The sequence below is a fragment of the Heptranchias perlo genome, chromosome 9 (assembly GCF_035084215.1).
Source record: "Heptranchias perlo isolate sHepPer1 chromosome 9, sHepPer1.hap1, whole genome shotgun sequence".
In the NCBI taxonomy this organism is placed as follows: Eukaryota; Metazoa; Chordata; class Chondrichthyes; order Hexanchiformes; family Hexanchidae; genus Heptranchias; species Heptranchias perlo.
Genome location: NC_090333.1, coordinates 5,743,215 through 5,761,330, shown reverse-complemented (window position 1 = coordinate 5,761,330; position 18,116 = coordinate 5,743,215). Strand labels below are relative to the sequence as shown.

Here is an 18,116-nt window from a genome sequence, read left to right as displayed (position 1 = left end):
ATTTAAATTTTTACGGGAACACGTATTTCACAAAATAAAATGTGATGTTTCCAAAGTAAGTGTTTCAGTTGTGTTGCTCCAGGAAAGTGGGGATTGTGTAAATATAAAACAATTGTGGTACCGGTTAAAAAAACTCCCCTCAAGTCTAATCTTGGCACATATATTTAGTAGTCCTTAGTTAATCACTTGCCCTCCCCGTTGCCAACATGTGAAACTCAGTGTTGGGGGGAGGGAGGTCTGTGTCCCATTTTATCTTTATTTACTTTGTAATATTACCCAGCAAGAATTGTCCTGCTCTTTATTCCTGACACAGTTTTCTTCTTTCACAATATTGTTTGACGAACTCTGTGCGTGAGATTATGGTCCAACCATCTCATAGATGAAAATGATGAGACAAAGAAGGCAATAAAATTGGTGCTGTCATTGAATAATACGTAAGTAAGACCATACTTGATCTTTAATATCTTTAACTGATTTCTCGAGGTAAAGTGATCGTTTCGTCGAACAGGAAGCAAAGTTGTCAGAATGGGGGACGGCGAATCAGTCCACTGATCTAATCTTTCCATGTTAGCAGACTGGAGCCCGCTGGCAATTGTACCAATGGGCACAGGAACCAGTTTCGAGCAGGCACTGAATTGACAATGCAGAGAGCTGTCAGGGATATCACACTGCTCAATAGGACCCGTGAGCATCATTAAAGCTGAAAGAGCTGGAAACATTACTTCATCTTATCAAGTTAATCATGGGCTGGGTGAGAAAAGGACACTTTTTTTCTTTTCCCTTTTTTTCTTGAGAATGATAAGGCAAGTTCTTTCCTTTCTTTGCTTTCCTCTTTTTTCTTTTTCGATCTTTTCTCTTTTTCTTTTCTGTTCTCCTTTTTCTTTTCTTTCTTCTAGTTTCCGTTATCCTGTGCTCTCGAGCATTTCCAGCTCTTTCAATAGGATTTGTACGTTTGCTATCAAACAAAAGCATTGAAGCAATTCCTATCCAAAATGGAATAAGACTCTTAGTTAATGGTGTAGAAAGACCTCTGAACCAGCAAGTTCCAAGTCCAAGTGATGAGTGGCCTTTCCACTCCTAAAGGGATATTGGTGACAGATTTACATTTCAGTAACCTCTTCACATTCCTGCAAACCTGTTAACTTGCCTATTCTGCATTACTTATCAGGTAACAAGCAATAAAGACTTCAGATCCTGAATTTCTTCTTTTACTTACTTTAGGATAAATGTTCGTATCATTTTAGAGTGGTGAATTGCACAAATATAGTCATTTCTTTTCTACAAATGTATTTATTTGAGAAAATAGCGCAATATATATATGTGAGAATACTGAGAAAATCCGACTTCTGAGAAAGAGGAAAGGATATCACACCACGGTTTCCCGAATTTCCCTCTGTCGACGAGGGTTGGGCAGGTTGCTGAGGCCTAAGCAAGGTACATTCTTGGGGTCTGGGTCGAGGGAGAGGTGCCCTCTACCGGGGCCCTGACCCTCCAAAAGAGGCTTCATCAGGTCTTCAGCTGCTGCCCAGGGAGAACCACCACCCCTCTCCTGGTGACCTCTGTGGTCAGCAGTGCTAGGTGGGTTGCATTACCAGTGGCAGTGCGGCCAAGCATCTGCTGGAGGCCTTCCCTGATGTGATGGGAGGTGGAGAGGGTGGGAATATCCAGGTCGCTGGGAATGCTGCAGTCGGCATCATCGCAAGATATTCCTTGATTCATTATTGTGCAACTCACTGCAGGCAGACTTTGAAAGTTGCTGCAACAAAATATAGTTCAGAATTTGTTAATATGTGACAGTGGAATACCCTAATATAGAATCATAGAAATTTACGGTACAGAAGGAGGCCATTCGGCCCATCATGTCTGTGCCGACCAATAAAGAGCCATCTCGCCTGATCCCACTTTCCAGTTCCTGGTCCATAGCCCTGTAGGTTGTGGCATTTCAAGTGCATATCCAAGTACCCTTTAAATGCAATGAGGGTTTCTGCCTCTACCACCCTTTCAGGCAGTGAGTTCCAGACCCTCACCACCCTCTGGATGAAAACATTTTTCTTCAACTCCCCTCTACCAATTACTTTCAATCTATGCCACCTGGTCATTGATCCCTCTGCTGAGGGAACGAGGTCCTTCCTATCCACTCTCGCTCGGCCCCTCATGATTTTATACACCTCATTTAAATCTTCCCTCAGCCTCCTCTGTTCCAAAGAAAACAACCCCAGCCGAACTAATTTTTCCTCTTAGCTAAAATTCTCCTGTCCTGGCAACATCCTCATAAATCTCCTCTGTACCCTCTCGAGTGCAATTACATCTTTCCTGTAATGTGATGACCAGAAATGTATGCAATACTCCAGCTGTGGCCTAACTAGTGTTTTATACAGTTCAAGCATAACCACCTTGCTCTTAAATTCTATGCCTCGGCCAATAAAGGAAAGTATCCCATTTGCCTTCTTAGCGAGAACCAGGCTGAATATAGAAAGTTCAGAGGGAAAGTGAGAAAGGAAATAAGAGGGGCAAAGAGAGAATATGAGAATAGATGGGCGGCCAACATAAATGGGAATGCAAAAGTCTTCTATAGGCATGTGAACAGTAAAGGGGTAGTAAGAGGAGGGGTGGGGCCATTAAGGACCATGAAGGAGAACCACTCATGGAGGTAGAGGGCATGGCTGAGGTACTAAATGAATACTTTGCATCTGCCTTTACCGAGGAAGAAGATGCTGCCAGGGTCTCAGTAATGGAAGACATAGTTGAGATACCAGATGGATTAAAAATTGTTGAAGAAGAGGTACCAGAGAGGCGAGTTATACTTAAAGTAAATAAGTCACCCGGTCTGGATGGGATGCACCCTACGTTGCTGAGGGAAGTAAGGGTGGAAATTGCGGAGGTACTGGCCATAATCTTCCAAACATCGTTAGATACGGTGGCGGTGCCAGAGGACTGGAGAATTGTAAATGTTCACCCTTGTTCAAAAAAGGGTGGAAGGATAAACCCAGCAACTATAGGCCAGTCAGTTTAACCTCGGTGGGGGGAAACTTTTAGAAATGATAATCTGGGACAGAATTAGCAGTCACTTGGACAAATGTGGATTGATGAGGGGAAGCCAGCACAGATTTGTTCAAGGCAAATCGTGTTTAACTAACTTGATCGAGTTTTTTGATGAGGTAATAGAGAGGATAGATGAGGGCAATGCAGTTGATGTGGTGTATATGGACTTTCAAAAGGCGTTTGATAAAGTGCCACATAATAGGCTCGTCATCAAAATTGAAGCCCATGGAATAAAAGGGGCAGTAGCAGCATGGATACAGAATTGGCTAAGTGACAGGAAACAGAGGATAGTGGTGAACGTTTATTTTTTCGGATGGGAGGGAGGTATACAGTGGTGTTCCCCAGGGGTTGGTATGAGGACCACTGCTTTTCTTGATTATATTAATGACTTGGACTTGGGTATAGAGGGCACAGTTAAAAAATTTGCAGATGACACAAAACTTGGAAATGTAGTGAACAGTGAGGAGGATAGTTATAGACATCAAGAGGATATAGACAGGCTGGTGGAATGGGCGGACACGTGGCAGATGAAATTTAATGCAGAAAAATGCAAGGTGATACATTTTGGTAAGAAGAACGAGGAGCGGCAATATAAACTAAAGGACACAATTGTAAAAGGGGTGCATGAACAGAGAGATCTGGGGGTGTATACACACAAATCTTTGAAGGTGGCAGGGCAGGTTGAGAAAGTGGTTAAAAACCATATGGAATCCTGGGCTTTATAAATAGAGGCATGGAGTACAAAAGCAAGGAAGTCATGATGAACCTTTATAAAACCCTGGTTCGGCCACAGCTGGAGTATTGTGTCCAGTTCTGGGCACCGCACTTTTGGAAAGATGTGAAAGCCTTCGAGAGGGAGCAGAAGAGATTTACTGGAATGATTCCAGGGATGAGGGACTTTAGTTACGTGGATAGACTGGAGAAGCTGGGGTTGTTCTCTTTGGAACAAAGAAGGTTGAGAGGAAATTTGATAGAGGTATTCAAAATCATGAAGGGTCTCGACAGAGTAGATAGGGTTGGCAGAAGGGTCAAGAACCAGAGGACATATATTTAAGGTGATTGGAAAAGAACCAAAGGTGACATGAGGAAAAGCTTTTTCACACAGCGAGTGGTTAGGATCGGGAATGAACTGCCCGAGGGGGTGGTGGAGGCAGATTCAATTATGGTCTTCGAAAGGGAATTGGAAAAGTACTTGAAAGGAAAATGTTTGCAGGGCTACGGGGATAAGGCGTGGGAGAGGGACGAACTGGATTGTTCTGATGCAGAGCCGGCACGGACTCAATGGGCTGAATGGCATCTTCCATGCTATAATCTTTCTATGATGCTGTGATTCTCTGATTCTAACCACCTTATCTACCTGACCTACCTTCAGGGATCTGTAGACATACACTCCAAGGCCCCTCTGTTCCTCTACACTTCTCAGTATCCTCCCATTTATTGTGTATTCCCTTGCCTTGTTTGCCCTCCACAAATGCATTACCTCACACTTCTCCGGATTGAATGCCATTTGACACTTTTTTGTCCACCTGACTGGTCCATTGATATCTTCCTGCAGTCTACAGCTTTCTTCCTCACCATCAACCACACGGCCAACGTTTGTGTCATCTGCAAACTTCTCAATCATACCCCCTACATTTCAGTCAAAATCATTGATATATACCAGAAAAAGCAATGGTCCTAGTGCTGAGTCCTACGGAACCCCACTGGAAACAGTCTTCCAGTCATAAAAACACCCGTCGACCATTACCCTTTGCTTCGATGCACTGCAGCAACTCACCAAGGCTTCTTCGACAGCACCTCCCAAACCCGCGATCTCTACTACCGAGAAGGACAAGGGCAGCAGGCACATGGGAACAACACCACCTGCACGTTCCCTTCCAAGTCACACACCATCTCGGCTTGGAAATATATCGCCGTTCCATCATCGTCGCTGGGTCAAAATCCTGGAACTCCCGACCTAACACCACTGTGGGAGAAACTTCACCCCTCGGACTGCAGCGGTTAAAGAAGGTGGCTCACCACCACCTTCTCAAGGGCAATTAGGGATGGGCAATAAATGCTGGCTTTGCCAGCGATGCCCACATCCCATGAACGAATAAAAAAAAAGCCAATTCTGGATCCAACTTGCCACTGTCCCTTGGATCCCATGGGCTTTTACTTTTCTGACCAGTTTGCCATGTGAGATCTTGTCAAAAGCCTTGATAAAATCCATGTAGACGATATCAAACATGCTACCCTCATAGACCCTCCTTGTTACCTCCTCAAAAAATTCGATCAAGTTGGTCTGACACGACCTTCCCTGAACAAATCCATGCTGACTGTCCTCGATTAATCCGTGCCTTTCTAAATGAGGTTAGGCTGACTGGCCTGTAATTACTCGGTCTATCCCTTTCTCCCGTTTTAAACAATGTTACAACGTTAGCAGTCCTCCAATCCTCCAGCACCAGGCCTGGAACCAGACAGGATTGGAAAATGATGGTCAGAGTCTCCGCTATTTCCTCCCTTGCTTCACGTAACAGCCTGGGATACATTTCATGCTGGCCTTGTGATTTATCTACTTTCAAGGATGCTAAACCCCTTAATATTTCCTCTCTCACGATGCTTATCCCGTCCAATATTTCACACTCCTCCTTAACTACAATGTCTGCATCGTCCCCCTCTTTTGTGAAGACAGACGCAAAGCATTCAGGAAGAGCCATGGCAGATGTCTTTGAGCCTCTCTCCTTGCATTTCTTTCAAGTCAATGCCAAAGTAAACAACTGTCCACTTTGACTGTGGAAAGTTTTCTGAACAAACATTTTTTTAAAAGCACAGCATAATAGACAGTCATCACCTGCTGACACATCACTGCAATCTGTGAGTCTGAGTTTTTTCCTCCATACATCACTCAATGTACAGATCTGTCCAGATACTTTTGAGGTTACAATCATAACAATGGTATTGAAATGCAGAGGGGAAAATCATCACTTTTAAAAATATCTCCATTTTCTATCGTGGTTCTGTCATTAATCCCATATTTTTCTATTTACAGATTTCACCGTGCCTGACGTTACGATCTTCAATAAGAATTCTGTGGACCTCAGTCGCTCAGTAGATTCCCAGAGTGATTGTTTGTGCAGGTGTACTGAAGCAGAAAGACACACGGCTACCTTGTCTTGAAGGAGGATGCAGAGTGTACACATTAACTTGATATTCATTTGTGAATTTAGAATAATGTGAAAATTCTGAACTACAGTGTTCATAACAAGATGGACTAACTGTCCAGGAAATTCAACATTCTGAAATGTTCTTTCAAATCGGCCAACAAGTTTTTATTTCTTAGCAACAAATTGTTTGTGAATCATTTATGTCGATAGGAATAAACAATTACTGAAAGTATTCTGTCAGCAACTGAATATGACCCCGGATCTTTTTCTAGTTTCTCCCTTGTCTTCCCTCAAGCCCTTTCTGAGCCCATCTTGTCAACAAGACCCACCTCCTGCTCCATTTACCCCTAAACTGCTGACCACCCAATTTTCCTTCATGGCCCCCATGCTAGCTGACATTGGAAATGGTTCCCTCTCCTCAGGTTACTGCCCCCACCCCGCTCCCTATCAAAACCAACATCATCACTCCTCCTTCTCAAAAACTCACCCTCGACCCCTCCGTCCTTGCAAACTACCACCCCATCTCCAACCCCTGTTTGATCTCCAAACTCCTTGAGCGTGTTGTTGCCTCTCAAATCTCAATTCACCTTTCACGCAACTCCATGGTTTAATCCCTTCAATCAGGTTTCCACTCCTGCCACAGCACAGAATCTGCTCTAATCAAAGTCACAAATAACACATAAATGCCGTGGCTACAAGAGCAGGTCAGATGGTGGGTAATTCAATTGAGGGATCTGTGTATTCTACTTTTTAAACTCTAGAAATGACCAGATGGTCCAAAATAGGCTTTTTCTCTCCTGTACATTCCTGTGTTCCTACAAGTAGAATCCCACAAAGGTTGAATCCCTGTGTCCTGCCTCTGTACCATAATTGGTGAGCTTCATACAGTCTGTTGTGTCAGTGTGAGTAGAGCACTGTTCTTTATTGGTGGTTGTCATGGAACTTTCTGGGAGTCCTGCAGGGAAAGGAGAGGGTGGATCTGATCGGGGAGTCCCTGACCAGATGGTCGATACCATTTGGCAGAACCCCTTGTCACCAGAACTGACCAACATGCACCAAGATGTAGCCTGGATGGTGGTGAGAAGGGGCCTCCGAGTGCGGTCCTTCCAACACGCACGAAATCTCCGTGCCACCGCGAGCTGCCCTCGAGGATGCAGCGGGGACAAGACCGTCGTCAACCTCCTGATGGACTGCCCCTTCGCGCAGAAGGTATGGAGAGAGATGCGTTGGTATCTGTCCCGATTCATCCCCAACAGCTGGGTAATACAGGACGCTGTGCTCTATGGCCTGTTCCCAGGGACACACACCGAGACAGATATCAACTGCTGCTGGAAAACTATCAACTCGGTGAAGGAGGCCCTTTGGTTGGCCCGAAATCTGTTGGTCTTCCAGCTGGAGGAGCTGTCCACGACCGAGTGTTTCTGACAGGCACATTCCAAGGTCCAGGAGTAGATGCTGCGGGATGCACTGAAGCAAGTGCAGCCCAAGCAAAGGCTCTATGGGGAAAGGCCACCGAGTAAGGCCATCCCACTTTGTATTGTACAAAATGTATTCGATGATATGTACTGTGTTTTGAATTGTAATAATGAGATCATAGTGTGTACGATCTGCATTGTATTGGTTCGAACTATATTGATTGAAATTGTGTCTTTTTACGTTGAACTGTGTGTATCTTTAAATATGATGAAATAAAGTGTATTTTGAAATAGAAAAAAAATTATCAAGTTTCTTAAAGTCTGTTGTGTCAGTGTGAGTAGAGCACTGTTCTTTATTGGTTTGATGGTTGATGAGGTCACTAAGGGAGTGAAGCTCTTCTCTGCTGCCGTCATTGGAGTTTTTCACAAACATTTCATTCATTATGCTCGATACAAAATTTCCCCATAAACGATGGATTCAGTATCTGTTGCCATTTTGTAACAATGTGAACCACTTTCAGTTGCATATCAACAAGGTTTTACATAGAATTACACACATAGAATGGACAGCACCAAAACAGGCCATTCGGCCCAAATGATTGATGCCTCCTCCCACCCCTCTTCATCTAACCCTATCAGTATATCCTTCTAGCGCTTTCCCCCATGCGTTTATCCAGCTTCCCATTAAATGCATCTATGCTATTTGAACATAAGAACATAAGAAATAGGAGCAGGACTAGGCCATGCAGCCCCTCGATCCTGCTCCGCCATTCAATAAGATCATGGCTGATCTTCGACCTCAACTCCACTTTCCGGCCCGATCCCCATATCCCTTGATTCCCCTCGATTCAAAAATCTATCCATCTCAGCCTTGAATGTACTCAACGACTGAGCATCCACAGTCCTCTGGGGTAGAGAATTCCAAAGATTCACAACCCTCGGAGCGAAGAAATTGCTCCTCATCTCAGTCCTTAATGGCTGACCCCTTATCCCGATATTGTGCCCTCGAGCTCTTGACTCTTCAGCCAGGGGAAGCAGCCTCTTAGCATCTACCTTGTCAAGCCCTCTCTGTATCTTATATGTTTCAATGAGATCATCTCTCATTCCTCTAAACTCCAGAGACTATAGGCCCATTGTACTCAATCTCTCATCATAGGACAACCCTCTCATCCCAGGAATCAATGGAGTGAACCTTCGCTGCACCGTCCCCAGGGGTCAAGTATATCCTTCCTTAGGTAAGGAGTCCAAAACTGCACACAGTATTCCAGGTGTGGTCTCCATAAGCCCCTGTACAATTTGTAGGGGGTGGTGGTGTGTGTCAGCTTCGCCTCTGACTTCTGAGCAGTTCGAATCGCTCCCACTCCCTGCGTTCTCAACCTTGGACTTAGTTGTGACAAAGTGCAGCAGACAACTGGTTTTGGTGCAAGAAACTTTGACCTTTATTCAAGAGAGAAAATACAACACAACAATCTTAACACTCTAATAAAATGGGGAACACTTCGGTACACACGAGGGAAATTATAGTAGAATGATACCTCACCCCTCCAAATCCCACTATACTAGCTAAGTTGGACTCTAAAGGGCCAGAGTTAATGGTTAGTGGCAATATTCGGTTGGTTGTTTCGTAAGGCCCTTGTTGCCGCGAGGTGTCTGATGGTCACTGGGGCTGTTGCTCTGGTTTCTTCTTGTGTGTCAGCCTGCTTCTGGAGCTACTGACCTTCCCTGTCGAACTGCTTTCCTGTTGCCCCCTCGCCTTGTTGTTTGCTGAAGCTGCTCTTCCTTCCAGAGACAGCCAGAACAAGACAAGCAGCACACAAGCGCCAGCAAGAACCAGAGAGAGAGAGAGAGGTTTCGATTTTCCACTTCTATATCCCTCTCTTACAACGGCCTTCGTCACTTTGAAAAAAACACTTCATGCCTGTTTAAACAGTTCTGACAAAGTCCTTAAGAATCTTTGATGGCTTTTTGATGCTCCCTCATCATGTTGCAATTGCTTCTCCCAATTGGTCATTGTTAATTCCTATTTTTCGAGCTTGTCACTCAAGGCTTCCTTTTGTATCCAACGTCCTAGGTGTTGATCGGTTTTGCTTTAAAACAAAGATGTGGCCCCACCATGTCTGGAGCAGTAGCCTCTTTCAATGGCAGTGAGTGTTGACCACCTGCTGTAGGTTTTGCATTAAAACAGAGACATGTCTGAAGCAGTCATTCTCCCACATTCCACAGTGTGTGTTGTGGATTCGTCTGGTGACCTCTCACCTATCCTTCCATCTTAGGATTTTAGTCAATGGTCAAAGTTTTCCATACTCAGGGAAAAGGTAAATTCCAAAGTCCTTTTCTTTAGGGTTTTTCTCTGAGTTTTGGGAGATCTGTGAATTTTGAGAATCTTACAATTGTAGCAAGACTTCCTTACTCTTGGACTCCATCCCCCTTGCAAGAAAGGCCAACATACCAATTGCTTTCTGTACCTGCATGTTAACTTCCTGTGTTTTGTGTACCAGGACACCTAATTCCCTCTGAACACCAACATTTTGTCCTGGATGGTGTGGAGTTCTTGAGTGTTGTTGGCGCTGCACTCATCCAGGCAAGTGGAGAGTATTCCATCAGACTCCTGACTCGTGCCTGGTCGATGGTGGAAAGGCTTTGGGGAGTCAGGAGGTGAGTCACTTGCCACAGAATACCCAGCCTCTGACTTGCTCTTGAAGCCACAGAAATTATGTTGCTGGTCCAGTTAAGTTTCTGGTCAATGCTGACCCCCAGGATGCTGATGGTGGTGGATTTCGCGATGGTAATGCAGTTGAATGCCAAGGGGAGGTGGTTAGACTCTCTCTTGTTGGAGATGGTCATTGCCTGGCACTTATCTGGCACAAATATTACTTGCCACTTATGATCCCAAACCTGGATGTTGTCCAGGACTGCTTCATTATCTGAAGGGTTGCGAATGGAACTGAACACTGTGCAATCAACAGTGAACATCCCCATTTCTGACCTTATGATGGAGGGTAGGTCATTGATGAAGCAGCTGAAGATGGCTGGGCCATGGACACTGCCCTGAGGAACTCCTGCAGCAATGTCTTGGGGCTCAGATGATTGGCCTCCAACAACCACTATCACCTTCCTTTGTGCAAGGTATGACTCCAGCCACTGGATAGTTTTCCCCCTGATTCCCATTGACTTCAAATTTACTCGGGATCCTTGGTGCCACACTCGGTCAAATGCTGCCTTGATGTCAAGGGCTGTCACTCTCACCTCACCTCTGGAATTCAGCTCTTTTGTCCATGTTTGGACCAAGGCTGTGATGAGGTCTGGAGCTGAGTAGTCCTGGCGGGAACCAAACTGAGCATCGGTGAGCAAGTTTTGGTGAGTAATGTCGTTTGAGAGCATTGTCGACGACACCTTCAATCACTTTGCTAATGATTGAGAGCAGACTGATGGGGCAGTAATTGGCCGGATTGGATTTGTCCTGCTTTTTATGGACAGGACATACCTGAGCAATTTTCCACATTGTTGGTTAGTTGCCAGTGTTGTAGCTGTACTGGAACAGTTTGGCTGGAGGCGTCGTTAGTCCTGGAGCACGAGTCTTCAGCACTACAGTCAGAATGTTGTCGGGGTCCATAAACTTTGATGTATCCAATGCACTCAGCTGTTTCTTGATATCACGTTGAGTGAATCGAAATAGCTGAAGACTGTCTTCTGTGATGGTGGGGATATCAGGAGGAGGCCGAGATGGATCATCTACTCGGCACTTCTGGCTGAAGATGGTTGCAAACGCTTCATGCCTTGTCTTTTGCACTCACGTGCTGGTCTCTGCCATTATTGAGGATGGGGATGTTTACAGAGCCTCCTCCTCCCGTTAGTTGTTTAATTGTCCACCCCCATTCACGACTGGATGTGGCAAGACTGCAGAGCTTTGATCTGATCCGTTGGTTGTTGTGGAATCACTTAGCTCTGTGTATAGCATGTTGCTTCTGCTGTTTAGCATACATGTCGTCCTGTGTTGTAGCTTCACCCGGTTGGCACCTCATTATTAGGTACGCCTGGTGCTGCTCCTGACAAGCTCTTCTGCACTCCTCAATGAACCAGGGTTGATCCCCTGGCTTGTTGGTAATGGTAGAGAGTGGAATATGCCGGGCTCTGAGGTTACAGATTGTGCTGGAATACAATTCTGCTGATATGTGCAGAGCAAGGTCCCACAAACAGCAAGTTGCATGAATGAACAGTTAATGTGTTTCTGCTGATGTTGGTTGAGAGAAAAGTCTTGGCCAGGACACCAAGAGAACTCCCTGATCTTCAATATTGCCAGCGTTCTATTCGATCCACTGTAACATCTCATCCAAAAGTCAACCCCTCCAACAATGCAGCACTCTCTCATTACTGCACAAAAGTGTCAGCTTGGATGATGCATGTTTGATAGTCTCAGTCCAACTCAAAGGGCCCAAATCACAAAACTGTGATGAACTAAACTGCAGCACTAAATAGGCAGTCTCATTTGAGAACACAGGATGGTTGGTGTGGGAAACGGAAAAATGTCACACTGGTGCAGTATGGGCTGTTTCTCTTTCTCAGGAACTGTATTCTGATCTAGTCTTGCTGGTCTCATGGTAGAAATGCTTGATTTGACACCAGGTACCTTGAATGGAAATTTTTTTAAACTGTAACTCTAAAGTTGCATGTAATAAGAGTTTATTTAGTTTAAGTTGTCCTTTGAAGTGTATTGAGCACCAACACTTGGAATGGAGTATTGGGATGTGAGCTCCGTTTCCTCATGTTGTTCAGTTCCTCTCACCTGCACTATTGTGGAGATGGAAGTTCTGAGAGGTTGTTCCTCTTTAGCATATGCTGCAAGGAAATAATTGCTTGGAGGTAGTTCAGAGAAGGTTCACTCGACTGATTCCTCAGAGGAGGGGGTTATCTTTTGAGGAAAGGTTGGATAAGTTGGGCCTGTATACACTGGAGTTTAGAAGAACGAGAGGTTATCTTATTGAAACATACAAGGTCCTGAGGGGACTAGAAGGGGTAGATGATGAGAGGAGGTTTCCCTTTGTGGGAGATACTAGAACTAGTGGCCACCAGTTTAAAAATAATGGGTCTCCCATTTAAGACGGAGGTGAGGAGGAATTTTTTCTCTCAGAGGGTCGTGAGTCTGTGGAACTCCCTTGCCAGAGAGCGGTGGAGGCAGGGTCATTGAATATTTCTAAGGCTGAGGAAGATAGATTCCTGATTAACAAGGGAGTCAAAGGTTATGGTCGGTAGACAGGTAAGTGGGGTTGAGGTCACAATCAGATCAATCATGACCTTACCAAATAGCAGAGCAGGCTCGAGGGGCTGAATGGCCTACTCCAGCTCTCGTATCTTCATATGTTCGTAATTTTCCGCTTGTGGCCGAGTGCCAAACTGGAGGTAATCCAAAACTATAAGATAGTCACAAATAAATCCAATAGGGAATTCAGGAAAAACTTCTTTAGTCAGTGAGTGGTAAGAATGTGGAACTTGTTACCACAATGTGTACGGTAGCATAGTGGTTATGTTACTGGACTAGTAATCCGGAGGCCTGGATTAAAATCCAGAATCATTAGTTCAAATCCCGCCACGGCAGCTGGTGAATTTAAATTCAATTAATTAAATTTAATTAATTAAATAAAAATCTGGAATTAAAATACGAGTATCAGTAATAATGGCCATGAAACTACCGGATTGTCCTAAAAACCCATCTGGTTCACTAATGTCCTTTCGGGAAGGAAACCTGCCGTCCTTACCCGGTCTGGCCGACATGTGACTCCAGACCCACAGCAATGTGGTTGATTCTTAATTGCCCTCTGAAATGGCCCAGCAAGCCACTCAGTTGTAAAATCTCGCTACGAAAAGTCATGACAAGAATAAAACCGGACGGACCACTCGGCACCGGACACGACAACGGCAAAAAAACACCAAGCCCAGTCGACCCTGCAAGGTCCTCCTGACTTACATCTGGGGACTTGTGCCAAAATTGGGAGAGCTGTCCCACAGACCAGTCAAGCAACAGCCTGACATAGCCAAACTTACAGAATCATACCTTTCAGCCAACGTCCCAGACTCTTCCATCACCATCCCTGGGGATGTCCTGTCCCACCAGCAGGTCAGACCCACCAGAGGTGGCGGCACAGTGACACACAGTCAGGAGGGAGTGGCCCTGGGAGTCCTCAACATTGACTCTGGACCTCATGAAATCTGCTGGCAGCAGAATTGTATTCCAGCACAATCTGTAACCTCATGGCCCGGCATATTCCTCACTCTACCATTACCAACAAGCCAGGGGATCAACCCTGGTTCAATGAGGAGTGTAGAAGAGCATGCCAGGAGCAGCACCAGGCGTACCAAAAAATGAGGTGCCAACCTGGTGAAGCTACAACTCAGGACTACATGCACGCTAAACAGCGGAAGCGACATGCTGCAGACAGAGCGAAGCGATTCCACAACCAACGGATCAGATCAAAGCTCTGCAGTCCTGCCACATCCAGTCGTGAATGGTGGTGGACAATTAAACAACTAACGGGAGGAGGAGGCTCTGCAAACATCCCCTTCCTCAATGATGGTCGAGTCCAGCACATGAGTGCAAAAGACAAGGCTGAAGCGTTTGCAACCATCTTCAGCCAGAAGTGCCGAGTGGATGATCCATCTCGGCCTCCTCCCGATATCCCCACCATCACAGAAGCCAGTCTTCGGCCAATTCGATTCACTCCACGTGATATCAAGAAACGGCTGAGTGCACTGGATCCAGCAAAGGCTATGGGCCCCGACAACATCCCAGCTGTAGTGCTGAAGACTTGTGCTCCAGAACTAGCTGCGCCTCTAGCCAAGCTGTTCCAGTACAGCGACAAAACTGGCATCTACCCGACAATGTGGAAAATTGCCCAGGTATGTCCTGTCCACAAAAAGCAGGACAAATCCAATCCGGCCAATTCCCGCCCCATCAGCCTACTCTCAATCATCAGCAAAGTGATGGAAGGTTTCGTCGACAGTGCCATCAAGCGGCACTTACTCACCAATAACCTGCTCACCGATGCTCAGTTTGGGTTCCGCCAGGACCACTCAGCTCCAGACCTCATTACAGCCTTGGTCCAAACATGGACAAAAGAGCTGAATTCCAGAGGTGAGGTGAGAGTGACTGCCCTTGACATCGAGGCAGCATTTGACCGAGTGTGGCAACAAGGAGCCCGAGGAAAATTGAAGTCAATGGGAATCAGGGGGAAAAATCTCCATTTGCTGGAGTCATACCTAGCACAAAGGAAGATAGTAGTGGTTGTTGGAGGCCAATCATCTCAGCCCCAGGCCATTGCTGCAGGAGTTCCTCAAGGCAGTTTCCTAGGCCCAACCATCTTCAGCTGCTTCATCAATGACCTTCCCTCCATCATAAGGTCAGCAATGGGGATGTTCGCTGATGATTGCACAGACTTCACTTCCATTCGCAACCCCTCAAATAATGAAGCAGTCCGACCCTGCATGCAGCAAGACCTGGACAACATCCAGGCTTGTGCTCATAAGTGGCAAGTAACATTCGTGCCAGATAAGTGCCAGGCAATGACCATCTCCAACAAGAGAGAGTCTAACCACCTCCCCTTGACATTCAACGGCATTACCATCACCGAATCCCCCACCATCAACATCCTGGGGGTCACCATTGACCAGAAACTTAACTGGGCCAGCCATATAAATACTGTGGCTACGAGAGCAGGTCAGAGGCTGGGTATTCTGCGGTGAGTGACTCACCTCCTGACTCCCCAAAGCCTTTCCACCATCTACAAGGCATAAGTCAGGAGTGTGATGGAATACTCTCCACTTGCTTGGATGAGTGCAGCTCCAACAACACTCAAGAAGCTCGACACCATCCAAGATAAAACAGCCCGCTTGATTGGCACACCATCCACCACCCTAAACATTCACTCTCTTCACCACCGGCGCACAGTGGCTGCAGTGTGTACCATCCACAGGATGCACTGCAGCAACTCGGCAAGGCTTCTTCGACAGCACCCCCCAAACCCGCGACCTCTACCACCTAGAAGGACAAGAGCAGCAGGCACATGGGAACAACACCACCTGCACGTTCCCCTCCAAGTCACACACCATCCCGACTTGGAAATATATCGCCGTTCCTTCATCGTCGCTGGGTCAAAATCCTGGAACTCCCTTCTTAACAGCACTGTGGGAGAACCGTCACCACACGGACTGCAGCGGTTCAAGAAGGCGGCTCACCACCACCTTCTCAAGGGCAATTAGGAATGGGCAATAAATGCCGGCATCGCCAGCGATGCCTGCATCCCATGAACGAATAAAAAAAAAACTGTGTTTTCTAATAATGGGATCATAGTGTGTACGATCTGCACTGTATTGGTTCGAACTGCAATGCTTGAAATTGTGTCTTTTTACATTGAACTGTGTGTATCTTTAAATTTGATAAAATAAAGTCTATTTTCAAATATCAAAAAAAATTGTCAAGTTCCTGACAGTCTGTTGTGTCAGTGTGAGTTGAGCACTGTTCTTTATTGGTTTGATGGTTGATGAGGTCACTAAGGGAGTGAAGGGGAGGGGGGACGAGAGGAACTTACTCACGTGGCTCAAGGTCTTGAGCGGCCAATAATTCGAGCTCTTATCTGCTGCCGTCAATGAAGTTTTTCACAAACATTTCATTCATTATTCTCGATACAAAATATACCCGTAAACTATGGATTCAGTATCTGATGCCATTTTGCTAAAATGTGAACCACTTTCAGATGAATATCAACAAGGTATTACATAGAATTACATACATAGAATGTACAGCACCGAAACAGGCCATTCGGCCCATCTGGTCCATGCCCCTGTTTATGCTCCACAGGTGCCTTCTCCCACCCCTCCTCATCTAACCCTAACAGCATTTCCTTCTATTCCTTTCTCCCTCATGTGTTTATCCAGCTTCCCCTTAAATGCATCTGTGGTATTCACCTCAACTACTCCTTGTGATAGCAAGATCCACAGTAGTAGTCGCATAACTCAGATGTCAGGCCAGCAATCTGACTCCCAACGGTACTTAAAGCAAGTAAAGTGAGACCCCCACCGGTCCCCTCTCCCTCAGTCCAGGGGTCCGTCCTGCACCAGCTTAAGTTCGTACCGGCTGCTCTACAATTTCAGCCTGATGCAAAACAGCTTTTTAAAACTCCGGAGAACTTTTCAAACTTTCTGTGGAATTTTTTTAATGTTAGGAAGAAGCAGGAGCTCCCATTCACTCCCTCCCTATCATTACACATTAGCTGGCAGAAAGTGGAGCTCTGCACCAGCATCCATCCAGACATGCACAGGACTCCTTTACGGCTGAACTCAATATAACTTTGGGGTGCCGACTCTGTACCGCACTGGGCAGAGACTGGTAGCTGCAGCATATCTGCAGCCTTAGTAATGAGATGCAAAGTAAAAGGGATTAGCACTGGTATCAGGGAGTTCAAAGAGTGATCAACAGAGGCAATGGATTCCCAGATCCAGTAGCTGGGACAAAATCCTTGGATTCATTTGAGTAGCAACTGGATGCAATAATGGGGTCGGGATTTGAGGGTTTTCTGGATGGCCCGAGTGGCCTCTCTCATCTGCAATTCTCTTTTGTGTACATTAAATTTGATAACATTGTACGAATGCTTCATATTTGTAGCGAATTCTTCTGACCATCAGTCAACTGTGATATTCACCCACTTATTTTAAAAGGGGTTAGTGCCTGTGTTAAAATAGAGCTAAATGCCTTCAAGAAAGAACTTGCATTTCTATAGCACCTTTCATGCCCTTGGCACTTTGCAGCCAATGAATAACTTTTTGAAGTGGAGTCACTGTTGTTATGCAGGCAAAATGCAGCCACCAATTTTGCGCACAGCCGAGGTCCAACAAACAGCAAGTGAGATAAATAACCAGTTCTCAATGTGTCCTGGTCAACGTCGATCCCTCAACCAACAACTAAACATGATCCAGATGATCTGGTCATTTATTTCATTGCTGTTTGCGGGAGCTTGCTGTGCACAAATTGGCTTCTGCGTTTCCCATCTTTACAACAGCGACTGCACTACAAAAGTGATTCATTGTCTATGAATAACAACAACAACTTGCATTTATATAGTGCCTTTAATGTAGTAAAAAGTCCCAAAGTACTCACAGGAGCGATTATCAAACAAAATTTGACACTGAGCCACATAAGGAGATATTAGGACAGGTGACGAATAGCTTGGTCAAAGAGGTAGGTTTTAAGGAGCACCTTAAAGGAGGTGAGAGAGTTGGAGAGGCAGACAGGTCTAGGGAGGGAATTCCAGAGCTTAGAGCCTCGTAACTTAACCCTTGAAGTCCGCGTGTCATTCTAGTAAACCTACGCTGCACTCGCTCCAAGGCCAATATGTCCTTCCAAAGGTGCGGAGCCCAGAACTGCTCACAGTACTCCAGGTGCGGTCTAACCAGAGTTTTGTATAGCTGCAGCATAATTTCTGCCCCCTTGTACTCCAGTCCTCTCGATAAAAAGGCCAGCATTCCA

At 45.6% G+C, this 18,116-nt stretch overlaps 1 protein-coding gene across 1 annotated transcript in view; it reads right to left on the bottom strand.

Annotated features, from left to right (window-relative positions):
• Nucleotides 1–1,506: 1,506 nt before the first annotated feature.
• Nucleotides 1,507–18,116, bottom strand: part of LOC137325599 (di-N-acetylchitobiase-like) — a 39,529-nt gene continuing 22,919 nt past the window's right edge. Inside the window, exon 8 of the mRNA XM_067990865.1 lies at nt 1,507–1,756. Coding sequence (XP_067846966.1) covers nt 1,507–1,756 — 250 coding nt within the window. The remainder of the gene's footprint in view (nt 1,757–18,116) is intronic.